At 40.7% G+C, this 21,951-nt stretch overlaps 2 protein-coding genes across 4 annotated transcripts in view; both read left to right on the top strand.

Annotated features, from left to right (window-relative positions):
* The first annotated feature begins 411 nt into the window (after positions 1-411).
* LOC138013371 (synaptotagmin-5-like) lies at positions 412-12,112 on the top strand. Its single transcript, XM_068860422.1, has 6 exons — positions 412-1,519; positions 3,907-4,223; positions 5,490-5,542; positions 7,248-7,368; positions 8,928-9,173; positions 10,617-12,112. The coding sequence occupies exons 2-6, from the start codon at positions 3,936-3,938 to the stop codon at positions 10,731-10,733; spliced, it is 825 nt and encodes a 274-aa protein (XP_068716523.1). The 5' UTR covers positions 412-1,519; positions 3,907-3,935; the 3' UTR covers positions 10,734-12,112.
* A 2,486-nt stretch (positions 12,113-14,598) lies between these two features.
* LOC137968047 (bromodomain adjacent to zinc finger domain protein 2B-like) overlaps positions 14,599-21,951 on the top strand; it is a 33,361-nt gene continuing 26,008 nt past the window's right edge. For 2 of the 3 annotated variants that reach the window (XM_068814669.1, XM_068814667.1), the window contains exons 1-6: positions 14,603-14,954; positions 15,306-15,409; positions 15,631-17,304; positions 18,168-18,231; positions 19,379-19,493; positions 20,841-20,933. In XM_068814669.1, the coding sequence (XP_068670770.1) occupies positions 15,343-15,409; positions 15,631-17,304; positions 18,168-18,231; positions 19,379-19,493; positions 20,841-20,933 (2,013 nt within the window). In that variant the 5' untranslated portion in view covers positions 14,603-14,954; positions 15,306-15,342. Of the gene's footprint in view, positions 14,955-15,305; positions 15,410-15,630; positions 17,305-18,167; positions 18,232-19,378; positions 19,494-20,840; positions 20,934-21,951 lie in introns of all 3 variants that reach the window. The other variant, XM_068814668.1, reaches the window with a different exon arrangement.

Raw genomic sequence — 21,951 nt, 5'->3', positions numbered from 1 at the left:
AATGTCCCCAATTAGTGCTCCAGCTCTAAATCAACTAGACACTTAAATAAAGTTCCTTTCCTTTCCTTTCAATATCACCCAACTCAGTGCCCTCTAGTTTTTGTGTAACACGTACGACAGGCAGCCCAGTTTACGCTCACGGAGCGTCTAGTCTTCTAAAACTTTTGGATAGTCTCAGCTACTTATAGCCCGCAAGTCTTTTTCTTGACCTCTCTCTTCGTTTCTCACGTTTTCCTTCCGGCAAAGCAGAAAGATTTAGAATGGAAAGGAAAGGAAAGGAAAGGAAAGGAAAGGAATTTTATTTAAGTGTCCAGTCCTCTAGCGCTCCAGCACTGATAGGCCAGTTTCATATTCTAACGGTTGGACTGGATCTAGCATGAAATGGAGGCTAATGCGGGCAAATTAATTTGCATTTGAAAAGATTTGCCCGCAGTAGCCTCCATTTCATGCTAGATCCAGTCCAGCCGTAGGAATTCGAAAATGGCCTATTGGGGACACCGTTTTCACGGTGAAATACGCGCTCTTATGATTGCCTACGCCTGTGTTTGCGCTTTGTTCTTGCGTCCCTAGTGAAAACCAGGCTTAACCAAGACCACATCGGTGGGAGGCGAGTGCTATCACCACTGCGCCATCCCTGCACCCCACGTTAAAAGATTTCCATTCGTAATCAATTTGATTTTTCTCCAGGAAGCATAAATCAATTATCATCGGAGGGAATGAGGGAACTCAAATCTACGAAAAATTAATGGATTGGATCATAGATTGTAGTTCCCAAGAATGTTTATTCGGTAGCGACTCGGGACCAGTCCACACGTATCCGCAAATGTGTTTTTTCCAAATACGGCTTGCTTCCACAAGTATCCGGCGAATTCTGAAGCCGTATCCGGACATTTTAGAATACGGTCTCCATAGTGGAAATTTTTTAATACGTTGCGAATTCGGATACGTGTCGGACGGCCGTATCCGCAAATTTTCGAATACGATGACGTAACACAACGGGACTTTCCCGGGTGAGATGAACCAACATGCCGTATCGACCTTGGACCTTGAAAGACTTGTTAACAAAACAGAGAAAATGACGCCAACATACGATTTTGCGCATGCTTAACAAACAAAACCTTTGTCAAAAGCATTGGGCACTAAAAAGTATCCGGATACCCATGGACAGTGAACACGATTCGAAAACGATTCGAAAACGATTGGAATATCCTAAGTGTGGACGCGGAAATTTTTGAATCCAAAAAAGAAATTGCGATAAAAAAATTTCTGGATACGTGTGGAAGTAAATATTAGGGGTCTAAATATTTCGTTGCAAAGCCCATATCTACGAGAAACGGAAATTTGGCTTTACCAAACGGGTTGATAGAGGAAACTGAATTGACCAGTTTCTCCTGAAACTGAAATTCCTACTTCCATGTCTACGAAGACGTACATCGTTTAAAACTACAAGTAAAAACGCTCTGAATGTCAACGCACTTCAGGGATCGTCACTGTGGAAAGTAAATCGACTCATGCAAGGGTGAGCGATGTTTGATTTAAATAATACTCGTGTTTGTGTGTTGCTCGCTGGGCTTATGCACATTATGCTAGCATTTTTTCGAGCATTAATTTGAGTAAGGAAAAAGCATTAAGCATTATTCGAGCATTTAAATGGCAGTTTCCCAGAAAAGAAATTATTTTCAAAGAAAATGAAAGAAAAATACTTTTTTATGACAAAATGAAATTCAAATATCACCCAGCTAATACAACCCAGGGGAGAAAGACCATGAAAGGTCAACAGACAGCTATAGTATACTATAACTATATCATTAACTATGTTGTACTACATTCGTGTTGAACACATACGATTCACATACAGTCGAACCTCGATTATACGGACCTCGATTATCCGGATTTCTCGATTATCCGGACTTTTTCTCTGGTCCCAATTTTGTCATGAATATTTATTAGTCATCATCAAGATCCGTAGCCATATGCTTTTTAAAACTACAGCGTTGAAAAGTAAAGTAAACGCGAGTTTGTTTCTCTTTCAAAAAAAGCAAAATATAGCAGCGCTCCAAAATGAAAAATATTGTTTTCCAAACGATTTGCAAATGTTTTGTTTCACGATTAAATGTCGCTTTCTTAATGTAATCAGTTTTTGTTCCTCACTAATATTCATATTCTCGATTATTCGGACCCTCGATTATCCGGACTATTTCGTCTAGTCCCAACGAGTCCGGATAATCGAGGTTCGACTGTACCTTCTTGTCAAGCTGAGCCTTTACTTGTGCGGAAATGTTTAAAAAAATCAAATTTCAAAAACAGCCTTATCAGCCTATGTATATTGAGTATTAACTGATCATTTTAGTGACTTTCGGGGGAAGACCAAGCATTTTAGTGGGGAAAAAAGAAGGACATCATTATGAAGCATTTTAGTGGCGAAGTAAAAGCATAATGTACAAAAGCCTATGGCTCGCCTCAGAAAAATAACCTTTTGTCATGATAATTTACGACAATGGCATTAATTAAAAAGATCGCACCCATCATTACACTGCAAACACGTGCAAACGTGACTGATATTTAGCATACAATCCCGAACACAACAAGACTTGTTGTGCTTCTCCTCAAATACAACAATGGAATGTCTTACCACTTTGCTGTGAAAAGGTTCTGTTAAAAATCTAAGGTAGGTTAAGTTACTTTTTCTGTTTACTTTTGTTTTGTTCCCCGGGACCTTTGTTTGTTATAATTACCGTACAAAACAATGGCATGCGCCCTTGTTAGTTCATTAACAAGAAGGGACTCCGACAGCGGCAACGCCAGGGCCAAGAGAAACGTCCTTTACAAGATGTTCTTTGCGATTATTCCAAGCAGTTCAGTGCACAGAACACACATTGTGACTAATTATGAATCATCCAGTAGAAGAGTTGTATAAAAACCGCGTTGAATAAAAGAAAAAAACTGCACGAATCAGAAATGCAGGTAGCTTTTGCAATTTCCTACAATCCCTCGAAAACATCCTTTCCACGTTGTTTTTTTTTTCTCAGAGGACTTCAAAGTAAAGAGATGCTTCTGTTATATCCATCCAGAGACATAAAAATTTTCTCATTTCAAACCCGAAATCGCTGCTTGTGTTAAAAACGCTTCGTCCAATCAGGAAGCGCCTTAGTTAAAGCACGATTGCTTTGTCAATGAATTCTCTTGACTTGTGAAGTTCTCGTAGCCATCGCTGTCACCGTAGGTAATTAGGCCCCTAGATTGGTTTACACAATGCCATAACCTGAACCATAACAATGTTCACACTTGTAACATGAGCACAAGGAAAGTGTCAAACTCAAGCGCTTCAGAATCAAATTAAAAAGAGTAGGGCTGCATACTATTCCATTGTGCTTCCGCTGACATAAAAAAAACAGCTGATTTCCTGGGCTTATGTTTTATGCCTTGCTAATGTAGCTTAATTCTCGTGACATAAGCATTACCGGGATGAAAGAAAAAGCCACTATCGGGTCTTGATCTTAATGCTTGTAAAAACACCGTGTAAACCAGCCTTGACTTGCTCTATTCCTCTTTATCATTAGAGAGGATTTAGAATTGCGTTTACCGGAAACTCCAAACGACAGCTGATTGATGCTTAGCATGCTTTTCCTCTTGAAAAGTTATCCTTGATATCTGTAACTCATAGGGCTCTCTTGTTATTGTTAACTTCGCAAGCTGATTACATCACAAATGCATGCAATGAATAGGCCCGAGAGAACGACCTCTCAAACTAGTGGTATCGCCTCAACTGGTGGCTCAAAGTCATTGGTTCCAAGAGCAGCAGGTTGCAGCGTTACACAGGGACGGGTTTGAGCCCCTCTCCCCCACCCCCCCCCCCCCCTCCGTTCAAACCTGATTTTATAAGTTTGCCTTTTAAAATTTTTTTAGAGGTCAACGAGAGCTTGCACATTTTCGTCATGACGAGCACTGGTCTTTTCGCCCTTCCCATCGTGGTACTGGGTGTTCTTCTCACTTGTATGGTGTCGTTAACATTCATCTTGAAAAAAATACAAAACTTATTCTGGATCAAGCGAAAAGCCATGCCAAGTGCAACGGAGTTAAGGATGCGGAAAATACCGGTAATTGAGAGTACGCCATTTTGGGTTCCAGGCGGACCCGGCCATGCTGATATGGTCGGTTTAGAGATTCAGCCGTCTGCGCATGCGATAATGCCTTACGCACCGAAGTCGCGGCGAGGCAAAGTGGTGAGTGGGGAGTATCCTAATTGAGTCTCTTCACTCGTGTGATCGGTGGCATGTAAAACTGAAACAATGGAACAATTTTCGTACGAATAAAAGAGTTGGGATCAGTAAGAGCCTCCAACTGGCTTCCGAACTGAGGTGAGGTAGCCTTTTCCCTGACCTATCTATTTTTAAAAACAACTTTTTTGAATTTGACGCGCTAATTAAAGGTGTCCGCATGAATGGGCGATCCAAGATGGCGGCCGAATGCGGGAAACAAGACTCAAAGTTTTGAAAACGCCTGGGCGTTCCCTTAGCTTTTCAATTGTTATTGACATTTACCATGACAACGAATGGCGCGAAATGGTTCTAAAAATAGATAGGTCAGGAAAAACGCTACTTCATAGAAACAAAGTGGGAGATGGACGCTTCTACTACTGGTGGGCTCCTGAATACACTCGATTCGCATGTCACTCTGAGTTTCGCTCGATGTCCTTAGGCCAAAATTACTAGTCAACATTTTATCTTTTGAACACGCTATAACTGTTAAGGAACCTGTAAATAAAAACTAGCCCGCGAGCCGGAGGGCGAAGACTTTCCTCGAGAACCGAAGAAGATCGATAGTTTGAGGAAAATAGGGCGACGACAACGGCCACGAGAACGTGGTCTAAAAATATTATTTCCTGTCACTGTGATAATTTGGCGATTACTCAAAGTCACTCGGCATGGAAAATGTGAGCCCACATTGGTGAGAATGCATTCTCGTCACCAGAGCCTCGGATCGACCCAAGGCTCTGGGAAACTCTATGTAGGAGAACATGTGCCGTAGGGTTGTCATAGCCAAAAATTGGCTATTTGAATCTTATACGGCGCCTGCTCACTCCTCATGCTAACATGAATGCACCAATTAGAGACGCTTTTGATTGTTCTTCACGAAAACCAATGAGAAGACACTTTGCTTCAGGGTTCCCCAGAACTCTTCTCTCCCTCAGTCAAGAGGAGAGCTCTGGGATCGAGATTGCTGAGATTTCGTCCTCCACATGACCCCAATGTTGATCATTTCAAGTCGTTGCTAGGACGAAAACGGCAAAGAAATGAATCAAAATGTAAGATGCACTTGCAGGACGTGCAAAAGTATTGTTTTTGCTAATTAAACTTATTGTTTTGTGGAGTTCTCGTAGTTGTAGTCGTCCTCGTTGCTTAAGGATCCTGATATTAAAACTATGACGAACTTCGTTCAAATTACGATTTTTCCTTCATTAAAGAAAAAGTTTATTTATTCTTTTGTAGCATCGGGAAGAAGTACCAAAACTAAAGTTTTCAATTCAGTACCACCAAGATAGGTAGGTTGTTAGGGCATGTTAAGCCGAGCCCGGTACATGGGTGTGAAAAATACATCGATGACTACTTCATTTCAACCTGCATTCAACGGAAAGTTAAGTTCTACTAATGTCTACTTTACATGATGACGGGTTTCAAAAACTGTGCAGAAATCAGAGCCTTAAGGCCTGGCCAAACGCTCTCAACATTTCAACGCAACATCTTGCAACATTGTTGGGCGCAACATTTTCCGTACGTTTGGCCTCCCCGTTGCTATATGTTGCAAAATGTTGAATGATCTTGGATCAAATTTGAAAACGGTCAAATTGTGCAAAATGTTGCGAGATGTTGCGTTGAAATGTTGCGAGCGTTTGGCCAGGCCTTTACTGAAAACCAGCGACAGGGAAGTGGATTACCTGATTAAATGCTCTCGTTATTGGCATTTAAATTTTTTCGCTAATTCTAAATCTCAATGATCGAGGAGAAGGTCTGGCGCAGTGGTTATCCGAGATCGCTTCTCGGACTAGATGGAAATTATTATTATTGTATTTCTCAGATAGTACGCGCGATGTGATTGGCCAAATTAGCGGGTCGTATTCTTCAGTACGGCCCGCTAAATAAAAACATTCTCTAGCAAGTTTTTCATGTCGTTTCTGTAAAACTGTTTGAATCTTGCAAGCAACTATTTTAAAGAGACAAGAGGATTTCGTTATTCGGATTTTGACACGACAATCTTTGTGGCAGTTGAACCTTCCGCTTGACTGCAACTAGTTTCCTTTCCCTTGCGGCTGATTTACCACTTGGCTCGTATTAACCGAGCAGGAGGTCTGTACGGGAGAATCTTGACCGAGGTCGTGAGTACAGACCGAACGCAGTGAGGTCTCTACACACGACCGAGGTCAAGATTCTCCCATACAGACTGACAAAGCTCGGTTAATAAGATGTTTATTATATGGCAAACAAGAACAATTTAATTCGTAACTGGTTTGTACTAACTGACATTTTGGTTGCGAACGGCGATGAGCTGAACTTAATTCTGCCAAAGTTTGCTCGTCATCCTTACCTTTTTTCTCATTATGTTTTTTGGCACTTCCATAAATAAATATTGGTAGAAGAAAATACTCAATATTTTTGCATTTTAGTTTGCAACTTTTTCACCGCAAAACATTACCGGTCTAGATGCCGATTAAGATGGGAAAATCTAGACCGCGGTCAATATCGATTTCAGCCAATCAAATTCCTGAATTTGGTAGATCCCAGTCCTTGTGCGACAGAGCCATATAATGAAGAGATGTAATTAACATCTTATTAACCTCGTTTTCGCGGTCCGTACTGTAAGATTTTTCCATTGATTTATGGCCCAAGCGCTTACAGCACGGACCTCGAACTCGGTTAATTAACAATTAGACCCGTAGCCCTTGCGGGCTACGGGTCAATAGCCCATGTGGCGAAGCCGAATGGGCTATTGACCAATGGCCCTTAAGGGCGAAGGGTCTAATTGTTTTAGAATCACCCAACTAGTCGGACAGAAAAGGCAATAACAAAGTTAGCAAATGCAAGTTGAAGAAATATTTATTTGGGAATAAAACCAAGGAAAGCGTCAAGCTTTTCGCTATTCGAGGACTATTATTAATAGTCCTCTAGTAGCGTATCCAATCAAAATGCAGGAGATGCATTAGTCCACAAGTTAAGTGATACTAATAAGAGGTTTATATATTTTTATTTTAGTGGTTTGTTGCAAGTAGAACTTCTTGACGCTGCAAACATAGCTTTGGAAAACCTCAGTGATGAATGCTTCGACGATGAAGATTCTGTGTTTCTCTTTACAGACGTTTTTCTGAAACAACAGGTTTGTGCTCGTTGACAGTGGAAAATATAAGTCCTTTTTAGACGGAAAGAATTGGTCGTGCCTCATCGAGACGGAAATATCGTCTGAAGTGATTACATACCAAAACAATCAAAGCGTAATGATGGGGTTAGTTTCTCTCTGTTCTCAGTTAGCAGAGGTTTCTTTTCTTTTGTGTTCGCTGGGCTGACGCTACGGGAAAGGAGACTGCTGCCATGTGCATGCCCGGTGGTTACTTAGCGACCGAATCCTCACGTGATACTTCATGTCACAGTGTGGGCTCACTTAACAACAGCGGAATTAGTGTGGGGGCTCAAGTCACAGTCAGCAAACATATCATAGAGCATGCCGTTTGAAGAGTGCCGTCCATGATTGTGGGCGGCGGTTGGATCAAAGAGAGTTCTGACCCATGGCAGAGGTCTGTTTTCCCGCGTACTCGCGTCAGCACAGCCAACGCAAAAAGAAAAGATATCTCTGTTAGCAGACGAATTCTCTCTGGTTAAGGCCTTGCAATCAAGTTGAAATTCTCTTACGGTGATTAATTTATCCGTATCAACTCGTTTTATTAATTAAACCAAATTTCTGGGCCCGGTTCCTCGAAAGCTGATTAACGCTAATCTAAGATTAAAAATTAACCAAGCAGTTTATTTGTCTACTCCCAAATGCTGTTCAACGCAGATTTTTGGCAGAACTTTACATGAGAAGACGTCAATCTTGAAAAACAAAAATAAACAAAAGAAACTTTCACCAAAAAGTTGAAAACGTGAAACAAAAGTTTACGCTAATCCTGGATTAAGTTAATCGGCTTTCGAGGAACCGGGCCCTGGTGAATTTATGGGACAACTGTGTTTTTCACTGAGTGATTAGTTGGGTTTACCTGTTCTCAAACGATGTGAAGGTTCATTGGTTTTCAAGAGTCAAGAAAGATTGAGAAATGCTCGAGAGCGAGGCTCGCTTGACCCAAGCCTGTTTATTTTTAATAGCAGTACCAGGAGCTACACTGACTTCATGAGCGCTCGAAACAAGTGTCATTTTACATTCTTAGAAAAAGAGAACTTGATCCTCGCACTGTCCTACACACGCCAAAAATATATTAATTAAGGTGACTTTAAAGGGATTGAAACCTATGTTCTCTTATGATGCCGTTGCAACGCCCTACCAATTTTGCTCAACAAATTGACCTGCTTTCAACTGAGGGGCTTCATAGCTTAGTTGGAACAGCATTGTACCGGCATCACAGCGGTAATGTGTTCGAATCCCGTTAGAGCTACCTGAATTTTTCATGTGTCTATTATAGACAATAGACCAATTTCGATATATTAAAATTCAGTCCTAAACAAAAGACATCATCTCGAGGCTCTGGGGAATAAACTCATACAAAGCCTTACATTTATTCCCCAGAGCCTCGAGTTGATGCCTTTTGTTTAGGACTGAATTTTAATATATCGAAATTGGTCGAGGTTCAACTATCCCGTTCATCTGTAACTCGAACTTCAAATATATAAGTTCACTTCATTTTTTGCTTCGTTTGAACATTTTTTTCATTCTTCGTTTTCTTGAAGGAAACACAGAAAAGAATGCGTTCGTTGTCCCGACGCCGTCGTCGCCGATTTGAATCTTTTGAGATAGAGTTGAATTACGAAGCACTACAGCTTCAAACGCTACAGTTTTGTGTGATGGGGTATGATGTGTATTCACGACAGAAAGTGATAGGGGATGTCCTGTTACCATTAGCTGAATTAGCTCAACAGGGTATTGATATCACCAAGGAGCTCGTGATGTGGAGAGATGTACAGACGTCTCAACCGGTAAATACCAACAGTACACAACTAGATATGGCTAATAGTTCCCATCGATCAATCAATCTTTTCAGTTTTCGAGAATAAAAGAACACTACAAGAGGTGCAAAGTAACACATTGTAAAGAATACACCAGGTTTTCTTGGCCGCAGCCCGGGTGGGCTCTTAAAAATATTGAAATTCACGGCATCTACATTTTAGCACCTATTGTTTTCGATCCTCGTGATTGTTTCTTGGACCAATCCTGTAAGGTCGTGTAATTGGTGCAGATTAAGCTTTTCTCACGTCACAAAAATGGAGGAAAGATCTCGGGACCTTCAATGAGGGGTGGCTGTGGAATTCCATGCTCTTCCGCTTATTTACTGATCTACTCCGTCCAGCTTTCATAGACTCAATAAAAAGGAATGTTAGGCCGCACGAACTTCCGCATGCAACTACATTGTAGCAATACATCATGACTCTCGACCATGTATGTACACGCGCAATATGGCGCGCGGTCGAAATATAGGGGTTTGGTTACTAGCCTACATCTCCCTGACAAAGCAATCAAACTTGCTGTCACATTTCATTTACATTGTCGGGCATGGCAGTGAACCCGACATCATATGCAAATTATGTCGGGTTCACTGCCCGACACTTACGTACATCACCGCATAAGTGAACAACGTTGTTCAGCCATAGGGAAACACCTTGAAACACACTGAGCATGGCAAAGACAAAACAAAGACTAACCACCGTTTCAAAGTTCTGAGGAAATGTAACAGCAAGTTTGATTGCTTAGTCTACGAGATGTTGTACATAAAGGACACCAAATTTTCTCTTAACACGCAAGGCGACTCCATTCGTGCCAAACTGTTTACGTGACACTTCCGCACATTTTTCTTTTTTCCTTATTGTGTTTCTTACCTTGGGAATTATACCCATAGGACCCGTAAATATTTTATGTATTGTTTCACAATTGATGTATTCGTATTACAACTTACACTTTTTCACTTTTTAACTTGATAATAATGTAACGTAGAACCGAAACGTCGTTCGGTTTTTTTAAATGTGTTTTAAAAATCACTTACAATGGTCCCAAGCCGGAAAACAAAACCAAGGTTTATTCAAAATTTGGGGGGAAAAACAAAGAGTATTATGGTATTTTCCGCTTCGGCTAATTAAATAGAAAGGATGTTTGCTATTTTAAAAACTACTTCCTTTAATTTGGCACATGGTATTACCCTCGGCTTGATAACGTAACCCCGTCTAAGATTGTTCCGACCCGGCGCCACTGTGGCACGACAAGACTTCCTCACAGCTGAATGGCATTGTATTCATATAGAGGCTGAAACCTCCCTGGTCACTTGGAAACCAATCAGCTGGTTGCTGTACCATAGATTTGGCTTTGTCTGTCTTGCTTGTTGTTCTTATTGTCGTTTTTTCTCTATTTTTCTGTTTTGCTTCTTGTAGAGTTCGCAGAGATTGTGTGAAAGAATAAGCCAAATTTCCTCGATTGAGCCAGGACAGGGTGACTCTTCACAGGCATCGACAAGTCAACCACCTGATTCTCAGTGCAGTACTTCATGATAAGACCTTCGCAGGATATTTTCGACATCAGATACGAGTTCTGCGGTCTCATATTTACAAAGATAGAAAAAAAGGAACGTTTTTGTTTTTGTCTTAGACTTTACGTTTCAGTTGATGCAAGATTTCAACAAAGGCGTGCGAACGCCCACGCTTTGCGTGCTCGAAACCGTATGAGCAACAATCCTAGACGTTTCAGATGAAATATTGCAACCACTCCTACCCCCTTGCGCTCAGGGAGGGGGGGGGGGGACTGGGTGTAGGCCTTGGCGGATTGTGCTCCTAAAAGTGGCATATTATGCTATTAGCAATGCTCGAAATTTTGCCAAATTATGCCAAAATTATGCCAGAATTCTCAAATTATGCTCCTGATTTCCGGATAAAAATTATGCTCACAAAATGACGTTGATTCTGTACATATAGGCGCGCAATAACGACACCAAATGTTGTGCAAGCTTACACAATCCCCACGTGAATTCGGATGGAAAACCAGGGTACCAGACTTCTCCAAAAGGTTAACCGCGCACGCAGAATTCGCCAAAAGAGGCCTAGTAACTAAGTATGTCAGAGCAATTAGCGTAGCTAAAACACGCATTGCAAGAACATACTACCTAAATTTAATTTATTTCTGTAAAAAATACACCATATTTAATAAATTTTATGAATTTATGCTCCAAAAAGTACTAAAAATTTGCTAATTATGCCGTGGCAGTGCTCGTTCTAAAAAATTATGCTTTTTTGCTCCAATTATGCCAATAATCATGCTAGCACAATACGCCAAGGCCTAGCTGGGTTCTAATTCCTTGTTTCAGAGGCAATATATATAGCAATATCGTGTTAGAAAGAGGCTGCCTCTCGTTCGCCTGGCCAGAATGTGGAAAAAATCTCGAAACTCTTCTTTCGCACGGGAAAGCTCTGCTGCGCAGGCCACTCCACGAACAGAGCATCCTTCATTTAATCTGAATAGCGAAGAAACGTTTATGTTTATAACAGAGATAGAAAAACGATGAAGAATATTTTACTTCGTACACTTTTAATTTTGATTGTACGATATTTGGTAATAATACGCGGCTTCATCTCTTCATGTGAAATGATCCGATCGTGAACTCAATCAGAGTGAAAGAGCAAGAATCAAAGAAGGAAAAACAAGAAAACGAATAAAACTGAAAATAGTTGAGGTCATTTCATAGTATAAAGTGAAAATTACTATGACTTGGTGAGATACCAGAGAGGTCATCTTCGAGAGTGGTATAAACTGGGAGGGGGTTGGGTTTTATGGACGCTTCACGCTAAGAACAACAGACGTTTATTTACCTGGTATGAGAGTTACATCCAAAACACTTGTCTTTACTTTTTCGCTCCCCTCATGAGAAAGCCGGACTAGTTCAACGACGTGCATATTCAATATCTGCACTTACTTTATCTTTATGGACTTCCGATAAACTTCTAGTGTTCAATTCGGTCAGAACTGTGTAGCTCGTCTGATCTTATGCGGTCGCAAATCTTCCTCTTGAAGGACTTCACCGGTTTGACTGTGACATCACGAAAATCATCAGTACCTTTCAATACAATGTAATGCGAAAACTTGTGCAATTTATGGATCAAGGGCGAGTTTCCTAAGACACAAAGCGTGCAAGTTTTGGTTTAAAATTAATCTTTATTCAAAACTCCTTTTATTGAGTCGTGATTTCGCGAGTTCGGTGGGGATCCAGCGTGTGAAAGTTCTTCCAAAGTGGACTGGGAACGGATTGGAGGTAAGAGCGATGAACTCGTATGCTTGTGTTTCGACCAGTGAATTCCAATGCAAACATTTTCGTGTGAAAGATGATATTTTTATTTTTAAAAATAGGGAAAAATTGTACCTTCTCCCTAAAAATTATTAGAGCAACATCCATGATCATTTTATATCTTATAACATAATTTGCAATCTCTGATCCTTTGATTCCGTTATGGCCGATGATTTAACTGAAATATCTAAGTGAACTGTTCGTTGATTTCTGAATTGTTTTATATTTGGCGATCTGCGTCAGTTTATTAAAAGAAGATGTAACAGTGACGTTTCATTCAAAAATATTCTTCATTATGGCAAAAAAAAAAAACTTGCGACGAATATTGACATATCTATGGTTACTAAAAACAGAGAGTCGAAGAATGGAAGAGAAAATAGCCCGAATTGGCTAAAATCAAATCTGAAATCAAACAAGCACATGAAGAGTGGAAAATTTGTTTTACCATATTTAAGTAAATTCTTGACTTTTGGATTCTTTCAAATTAATTTTGTTTCCCGCAACAAGTTCACCAGCTTGACAACACAACTGCGCTATCTTGAGGTATCTGAACCGTTCGGGAAACCAAATTAGTGCGCCAGTCTCCAGAGAAGCAGGATCGGAGGTCGATAACGATCCGCATCAGCTTCGGCGATTTACTGACGTGTTTTTCGGATACTTGAACCTGTCGAGGGAGGTGTGGCTAAAATCCTTGCAGCATTGCTTGCATTTCAATTATTGCATTATTCGCATCTGCGCGCATAATTGTATGATTCAGTTTACACATGGTGAGTAATTTTCCTTAATAAATTTGAATTTCTAAATAGCCCCGATCCTTTCACTTTTTTCTCAATGCTTGACCGAATGCTTGTTTATCCCCGCAGGAGTTCATGCATTGTCTCACTTTGACAATTTGCGATCCAAAGTGGATAAATTGCAAACGGCTTAACAATCGCTAACCAATCAGAGAACGAGAATTCAATAGGTTTTACGGGTGATGGTTCTGTTATTAACACTTGTCGCCAACCGCTCGGGATCTTAATATTTTTATATCCCTGAGAGAATTCCAATTCCTCGAGTGTTTTACATAAATCAACTTTACCATTCCTCGGAAGCGAGAATGCGCGGGCATAATTTGTGATCGGAGAAAATTCCTTTCGCGCTAAAATGGCCACCGAACGAACGAAGCTTTCGCCAAGTGGTATAAATAGCCCATTGAAGTTTTTATTATCGCTGTTTGTTGACTATATCTGTAAAATTATTGCCAGCGGTAGAAGAGGAAGTTTCCACTTTATCTACCTGACTGAAATGTTTAAATAATGAAAAAGCCACATTTTTTTATCCTTACACGCTTGGTCTGTCTTCTCAAAGTGCTGTTTATGACAAAATTTATGTCCGACCCGCATCACAGTGACAATATTTTGCGTAGCGATTTCAGATTTGAAGGATAAACAACAACTTCATATTCCAGTCCAACAGCCGAGTCTTAGCGCCAAAGGTATTTTCTTGAAATCCATGACTTTGTCTAGAGATCAGGCACTTCGAACATTGTCAAAAATATTGTCTTGTACCAAAAATTATTGTTATGGGTCCGTATTGCGCTTATAATGTGTGACTGGATGTATTTTTAGACCAACCTCAGCGCGGTTTCCTTTTCGAAGAGGTTCCTCAAATTATCTCGTGCCAATCCAAAGGAACACCTCACAAGCCTCCGCGCCTACAACTCGAAAAAACTTCTTTCTAGCTATCAAATTCAGTGGAAATAACTGAGGCTCCTTGCTCGAAAGTCATAAATCGATGAATTTCGACAAATTTACATAGTTAAAGACATGGGTTTCCCTTCAGTATCCGTTTTTGACTACGGGCGAATTTCGCGGCAAAATGCTCACTTATCGCAAACAAATCGACGAGGATTATTATTTCTACGACTTCTTAAGAAGCTAAAATGTCATTTACGAGGCTTTTCCGGTCGCTGACGGGCGAGTTTTTGATGGGAGGAGTAATAAGACGAAAGTGGTAATTCTTTACCGTAACTCGTGGCACATCGAGTCAGTTTACCTTTGATTATTTCACGAGGCATTGTTTTACAATTCTGTGACGTCACGTACCACATGCGCTTTATGCTTTCCTTCGCCCTTCTTTCCTCAATATCGCACCAAACAACCCTAAAAGGTAAATTTTTCACGTTGATTCCAACAATCGCTGCTTTTTTCATTTTTACACGGCATTTTGGCCCTCGGAGACGGTCAGACAGTCTGTAAAGTAGATTTGTTCACGTGTTGCAGCATTTCCAGAGCTCGTTTTGCAGGTTTTCTGAGCTTTCGAGAGTTAAAATTCCCTCAAAACGCCATCCAAAATGGCTGTTTTTGTCTTTCCCCGACGAAGGCAAGATGATGTGTAGGGGACAGGATAATAAGCAAGGAAAATCTTAGAGGCATATTAAGGACGACTTTTGCCGGTAAGATGTCGATTTTAATGTGATTCCTGGCTTCCTATCCTTATCAAATAGTTTGTAACTTTCCTCTGCGTACTTCGGTTGAATTTTGTCGTGAATTTCGGGGCGGGGAATTCGTCGGCGAAGCAAATCGCTTTGACTTGGTATCTTGAAAGACTGCTCATCTTTTTTTGATCGCACAATACTCTGAAATAGTTTTTCTAACAGTTGTAAATAAACATGTGTATTAACTTCGCACAACAGCTTCCTTAATGCTCGATATTCTTGACTCGGCGTAAGCACGCATTTCGTCGTCATCTTCATTTCTGTGGAAGCTATTGTTTCGTCCTCTGACATCGTATTTCTAATCCTTAGGAATAGCTGCGTGTCCTACATACCTATCTGTACCGGAATGGATCCCCGAGACGTCCCAAGCCACAGTCCCGCACACACACACAGCTATTTTGATGGCAATCCAGGTGAGCGAGTGTTTTATGCGTGCCTTATCGTTCAAATCAAATTTGCTAGCGGCGTTTTGTTGTTTCAAAACAACAGTAGCGTGCATTTCGCCTTCTGCTGCATTTAATCTTTCGTTTCAAAACTCGATTACTTTTACCTACAGCTAATTTGTTTTTAACTGTGTCAGTTTAAGTTTGTTGTGGTCGAGACTTGTCAGTTGCCGTTTTGTCTGTTTCGTCAGGTCTTCGCTCTCCCCCTTTATCCCACGATCCTTCTTATGGAATGCGCCCAGGTGCTTTCTCCATGATGGGCAGAAGACCTGGTTTGCCAGATTTCAGAGGAACGTTAACACATGATCCCATATTAAGTGCTCCGGCAAGTCTCACCTCTCCTGGTGCACTTCATGGGACACTGCCGGCTAGTGGAGGGGGTGCAGGGTGGTGGATGCCCCCTCATCCACACTCTCATGGACTTACGCCAGATTACTTTACCAGTCATCTCCCTGGTGGATGGCTCACACATGAACGTGATTGTGCCCTTGCTAGCCATGAGAGACTTGAAGAATGTCTTTATCCGTCAGCAAGGTCTAGAAGTAGCGGTATCATGAATGGTGTCAGTTCATCTGGTGGTTTTGGAAGTGGATCTGGTATATTTTACCCACCACCCTCAAGTCCACAGTCAATGCACAGCTTTGTTCATCAGGCTAGCCCTACTTCTGCTGGCACAAAAAATGTATTGGCGCATTGGGGTAGTCATGGCAACCATGATGGAAAAAGTGTTCTTGATCTTGGAGACAGTCATGATTTGGATATGATTCCACGTCTCAACAGAAAGTTGAGCAACTGCAGTGAGGAAAATAGTGACAGAGAAAGTGAAATGAGACCTGGGGATCTGCCACTGTATCATAAAGAAAGAGTTAAGGATTCTAGTCTCAAGGCAACAAGTGATTTTGAGAAACCTAAGGCATCTAACAGGTTTCCTGAAAACACAGACTTGAGATCTGGACAAAAACCCCAACCTCTCAAAACCAAGCATCACATTGATTCCGCCAACTCCAGTAGTCAAAGACCAAGGAACTTGCCGTCATTAAATGAAAACAGCAACATACCAACACTGCAGAAAAGTCCATTGGACCAGAGGAATGACAGCAAGGCCCCTGTGAGGGGTACAGAGGAGACCCACTCATCATCAAACTATGCTGTGAATTCTGAGCCTTCAAAGTCAGCTCCACCAAAATTACAAAAGGTGAAATCTGGTCCCCCACCTCGGCTTCAAGTGCCAAAGTCAATTTTAAATAAAACTGAGGGAATTGTCCCTACACAACCTGAGCCTTCAATAAATAAGGGAAAAGATCTATCTACTCTTCTTAAAGAGGAAATGTTGAAATCCACCTCAAACACGACAAACTCTGTGAAGTCTATACTGACTGAGAAATCACAGAGTGATGTCAGCAGTGATGTAGAAAGCAGAGGAAATGACATTGCGGAACCAAAATTGATGAGTACTTCTAAAAGTGTACCTGTTATTCAAAAGGCATCCTCAAAACCACCCGTCAATCAGCCCAGAATTCCATCAGGAAAACCCCCATTACTTACGCACTTCCACGGCACAAAATTCAGTGAGCAGGACAGCAGCGATGATGACAGTGATACTAGCAATGTTAGTAGTGGTAGCGAGAGTGGTAGTGGAAGTGATGACGAAAGTGAGGAGGGTGAAGAGGGGGAGAATGAGGAAAGTAGCGGCAGCGATACTGATAGCGAAGGCAGTGACGAGGAAGATGATGCGTGTGAACCGCATGAGGATGATGATGATGACGATGATGATGATGTTTCCATGGAAACACAAGAAAGTGGTACTTCTTTAAAGGATGAATCTCATTCCCCAAGCAAAAGAAAAGTGGATGAGTCCTTTTCAGGTAATTTGAAAAATTAAGGAAGTAAATTATGAAATTTAAGTAAATTGAAATGGTGTAATAAAACTGTGAATTTCTTACAAAGTAGAAAATTGAAGTTTGACAATTTATTGAACACCAATTGAAGGTAAATGATTTGTAAGTTTATTTTTACCATAAGGATGCCCTTTTGACACTTTTGTGATACGTCATGCTATTTCAAAGACCCTTTCAAAATAACTTTTAAAAAAAATTCCTTTGTGTTTCTTCAAAGGGTATCTCTTGGAAAATTGTCCAAATGTCAATGTCCTTAATTTAGGAAAGTTAAGTTCATTGTTTTCCCATGACTCTGTGTTCAGAAGGTGAAGTGTCTTTTGCCTCTTCCTTATGCAGAGTTCATTTATTTTTGTCGTCTGAATATCAGAAGAACCGCTGACTGGTTGCCTTATTTGATTGAGCGTCTGACTACTCTGTGGGAGGTTGCGGAATCAAAACTCCAGCCAGACCGACACTCAGGGTCTTTAAATAACTGGGGAGAAAGATTAGTGACATCTGCAAATGGTCAGACTTTGTAGTCTTCTCGGATAGGGACGATAAACCGTAGGCCCTGTCTCACATCACTTTGTGTGGAATGTTAAAGAACCCACATACTGTAGTCACCAGTGTGGTGGTTTCTGAACTCATTCTGTTTTGGGGGTACCTGTGAAATCTACTTGTTATTCAGTTGAGGTTGGTAACTGCACAGCTGCCATTTGTGCCATAAAGCAGTCTGGCTCTCCCTTATTAATATTGTTCATTTGCCCTGTTAAGACCTTGGAGGGGGGGGGGGGGGGGGGGGGGTTAGTTAATTATTACGCATTCATTCATATCAAACTGGTTACTTCTAGGGAGTCCAAGAAAAAGACGCAGAGCTGTCAATGAAGATGCCATTCAAGTTCCTTTGGGAAAGGGGTATGAAATAGAAATTTTGTTTTTTGAAGTTTTAGAAACTTTACAGCTTTTCATTGATTGTATTTTGTGATTTCATTTGAAATGATCAAGTGAATCATTTACAGTTACTGTAGCTAAGATAATAAGATTGCAGTGTATGAAAAGCTAACTTAAAGATGAAATACCAACGTAAGTACAATAATATACACTGAAATTAAAATGTGTGCTCTGATGTGTTCTGTTAGTACTGTTAACATGTGGCTGTTGCAACTTGTGAAATAAACCAGGATAAGACTCTAGGTGTCCTGAAAAATCAATAGCCTTTAATCTCTAACAGTAAATGAAAAACCATTGTAGTTAAAGTATGATTTTAGTTCCAACCCATATACTAAAGAAAACTTTGTCATCCAAGTCTTACTTGGGTGTTCAGAACAAAAAAGCTTTTAGTACAAATCATAATTTATTATTTTTGTTCCCCAACATTATGTAAAGCTCACAGTTAACCATTCCACATACTTGTATGCTACCCCGATACTCGTTTACTATCGATCTCAGAGGTCCGTGGACAAGGGTTTTTTTCAGCCCACTTCACGGACCGTTGATTTCAGTCTGCGGTTAAAAAATTCTGATCACGTGATAACATTTTTGTGGCTCTGCGGTTCGAAAATACCAACCACGTGGCGCTATTCCTTTTTTTTTCCCCAACCGAGAAAAGAAAAAAAAACTGAAGAAAAGTTTCCACCAGCATTCTTTTTTCCGTGGACAAAGCTTTTAATGGGTGACCCGTAATAGCTTTGGCCGGTTTTACTCGCCGTCAACATCGTTTCACCCTTTTTCCTTTGGGGAAAGTAACAGTTATTTTCGAAACCGCAGAGCCACAAAAAATGTTATCATGTGATCAGAATTTTTTAACCGCAGACTGAAATCAACGGTCTGTGAAGTGTGCTGAAAAAGAGCCTTCGTCCACGGACGTCTGAGGTCGATAGTATGCATTTGTATAAATCTCGTCATGTTACAACACCAAACACCAGCATAGATCATATCGCTACTTACTGCAAGACTGAACGCACATGCAAGATGTATAGAATATTATGTGTTAACTGCTTTCTCCTATTGGCTCTCTTCTTTCACTTAATGGGCATTTAACAGTTATGTTTTGGATACATAGATGGCGACGCCAAACTCGCTTGCGGCAAGTTGGAGCTGCGGGTAGTTTGAGAGGTGATGTGTACTACTTTGCTCCATGTGGCAAGAAACTTCGTACATATCCAGAGGTTACCAGGGTGAGTGTCAAGAGAGTTGATTTTGTTGGGAATGCTGCCAATGTCTTTATTGGCCATGCAAATTGTCCCATACTAATTTTATTCCAATGGTGAATGGCTATCACTTCTAAAATTACTAATATTTACTGTGTTTAGTGGCTCAGACATTCTTGGATTTAGGAAATATTGTACATTTTGTCAACTATATCTAATATTAAAAAATAATCTTTGGTTAATAAAAGTTGTTGACATAACTTGCACCTCACTACAGTCAACTCCCGTTGCAGCAGACACCCTGGGGACCACGATTTGGTGCCCGTAATAGCAAGAATCCGTAATAGCGGGGTGCGAGAGAATTTTTATTTTAAACCATATTTACAGAAGGGGGTCACATCTGTGTTCATTTTCATTAACTCCAGTATCTTTTTCAGACCTGTTATCGCTCGTAAAGAGCGTCAGAACTTTATTTACAAACAGAGCAGAACTTAACAGAACTGGAGTTACCTACCCTTTGTGTACAGTACTACCACCGTAATAGCAGGAGTTTATTTCAGTCAAACGTCTGTAACTTTTGCCAGGGATTTAGCTGCTGTCCGTAATAGCGGGGTGTCCGTAATAGCGGGGTGTCCGTAATAGCGAGGTGTCCGCAAGGCGGGAGTTGATTGTATAAGGCCAAACAGATTAGTTTGGTAACAATGCCATCATCTGGCCCCAGTTTTTCAAAAGGTGGATAGCGCTATGCACCGGATAAATCACTTTCTGTTGGATAGCGCAATTGGCTTCCCTAATACTTATCCATTGGTAGTGATTTATCCGGTGGATAGCACTATCCATCGTTTGAACAACTGGGGCCTGGTGTGATCAGATCGGGGGTTCACACCCCGGCTGGATCAACACTTGGGATCTTAAAATAGCTGAGGAGAAAGGGCTGCCTTTGTAATTTCATATGCAAATGGTTAGACTTTCAAGTCTTTTCGGATAAGGGCTATAAACTGTAGGCCCCGTCTCACAAATGGTACATGTGTCCTCTATGTTCTTTTCACACGCGAAAAGATCACTGTTGCTATGGTTACATATAAAAATCGCGCCTTTCAATGTCTTTCGTGAATGATTTAGTATTTCATTGGTGTTTATATAATAAATAGAATATTACATGACCGCTTGGAGATGCGAAATTTCCTTTCTTGTGTTGAAAAATATTTCACTTGTTTGTTGCGCTCACTCGTGAAATATTTTTCAACACTCTAAGAGAAATTGCGTATCTCCGAGCGGCCATGTAATATTCTCTATTTATCTGCTTCAATTGTTCCCCATGCTCTATGCTACTTGAGTTTTGACAAACTGTCATTCTTGTGATTGTTTTCACAGTACCTCAACAAAAATGGTGTCACAGAAATAACTTTAGAAAATTTCAGTTTTAGCACAAAACTCCATATTGGAGAGTTTCTGGAGTGTAAAGAGGTTTGTGAACTTTTTCTTTATGATGTTATATTTTTATATTACCAATCTCAGTTGGTTCTAATGTAAAAGATTTGATGTCCTCTAAGCCAAAACAGCATGTTTGATGTAGGAAGGCTTGATCTGACAAGCCCCAGCCATCGCAATATTTATGGCTGAGCTTTCTGGTCATGCCTTTAAAGGCTACCACTGCACACTTAACTACCCCTTCCTAAGGGAAATAATTTTTACCATCCAGATTGTGGGTTACCAATCCCAATAAGGATCTTTCTTTTTTTCAAAAGAATATAATGTTGTTTTCGGAGGCAGCTTGGCCTAAACCAGAAAAGTAAAGGAATGGAACTTTATTTAAGTGTCATGTGTTCTAGAACTGGAGCACTAATTGGGGATACTGTAAACTGAAATCAACAAATTTAGAAGGCAAGTCACATCAAATGCTGGAGTACTGGGAGAAAAACCTCTCGGTACAGAGTAGAGAACCAACAAACTCAACCCACATATGGGGCCGTGCCTGGGAATCGAACCCGGGTCACATTGATGGGAGGCAAAATTAATGCTCTCACCAGCAGGAGCGGATCCAGGGGAGGTGAAATGGGTGAATTTTCACCCCCCTTTTTCTGAGCCCTCCTTCTTGCACAGACCTCAAACACCTCAACCAGGCTTTGGTTCTATTACATTATTACAAAAATTCACCCTCCATTTCAAAATCCTGGATCCGCAACTGCACCAGTGCACCATCCCTGCACCCCCAAGTGATAAGGGCCCTAGATTTACATGTGAATGCTCTGTCCAACCACCAGATGAATGCTTGGAATTTAAATCCTTCTTTTGACTGTATTCGCTTTCAAAGATCCTGACTTTAAATTTACCATGTGTCGTACACATTGTAAATACAATGTGGTCAACTGTTGTCTTTCACCACCCTATAATTAAATATCGCCGTGTATAAATTTAGATCTTTACAGTATCAAGTGTTTTCACATGACGACATGGCGGCTATGCTGGAAGAGTGAAACAAAGA

This window comes from Montipora foliosa, chromosome 8, assembly GCF_036669935.1.
Source record: "Montipora foliosa isolate CH-2021 chromosome 8, ASM3666993v2, whole genome shotgun sequence".
Classification (NCBI taxonomy): domain Eukaryota; kingdom Metazoa; phylum Cnidaria; class Anthozoa; order Scleractinia; family Acroporidae; genus Montipora; species Montipora foliosa.
The sequence above is the reverse complement of the archived record's forward strand: the minus strand, read 5'-3'. Positions and strand labels throughout refer to the sequence as shown.

Bases quoted from the DNA above. Each gene is read 5' to 3' on its own strand.
- LOC138013371 (XM_068860422.1), top strand. From the start codon at position 3,936: ATGACGAGCACTGGTCTTTTCGCCCTTCCCATCGTGGTACTGGGTGTT. The intron at 7,369-8,927 runs GTTTGTGCTCGT...GTTTTCTTGAAG, and splicing joins ACGTTTTTCTGAAACAACAG to GAAACACAGAAAAGAATGCG. The intron at 9,174-10,616 runs GTAAATACCAAC...TGCTTCTTGTAG, and splicing joins ATGTACAGACGTCTCAACCG to AGTTCGCAGAGATTGTGTGA.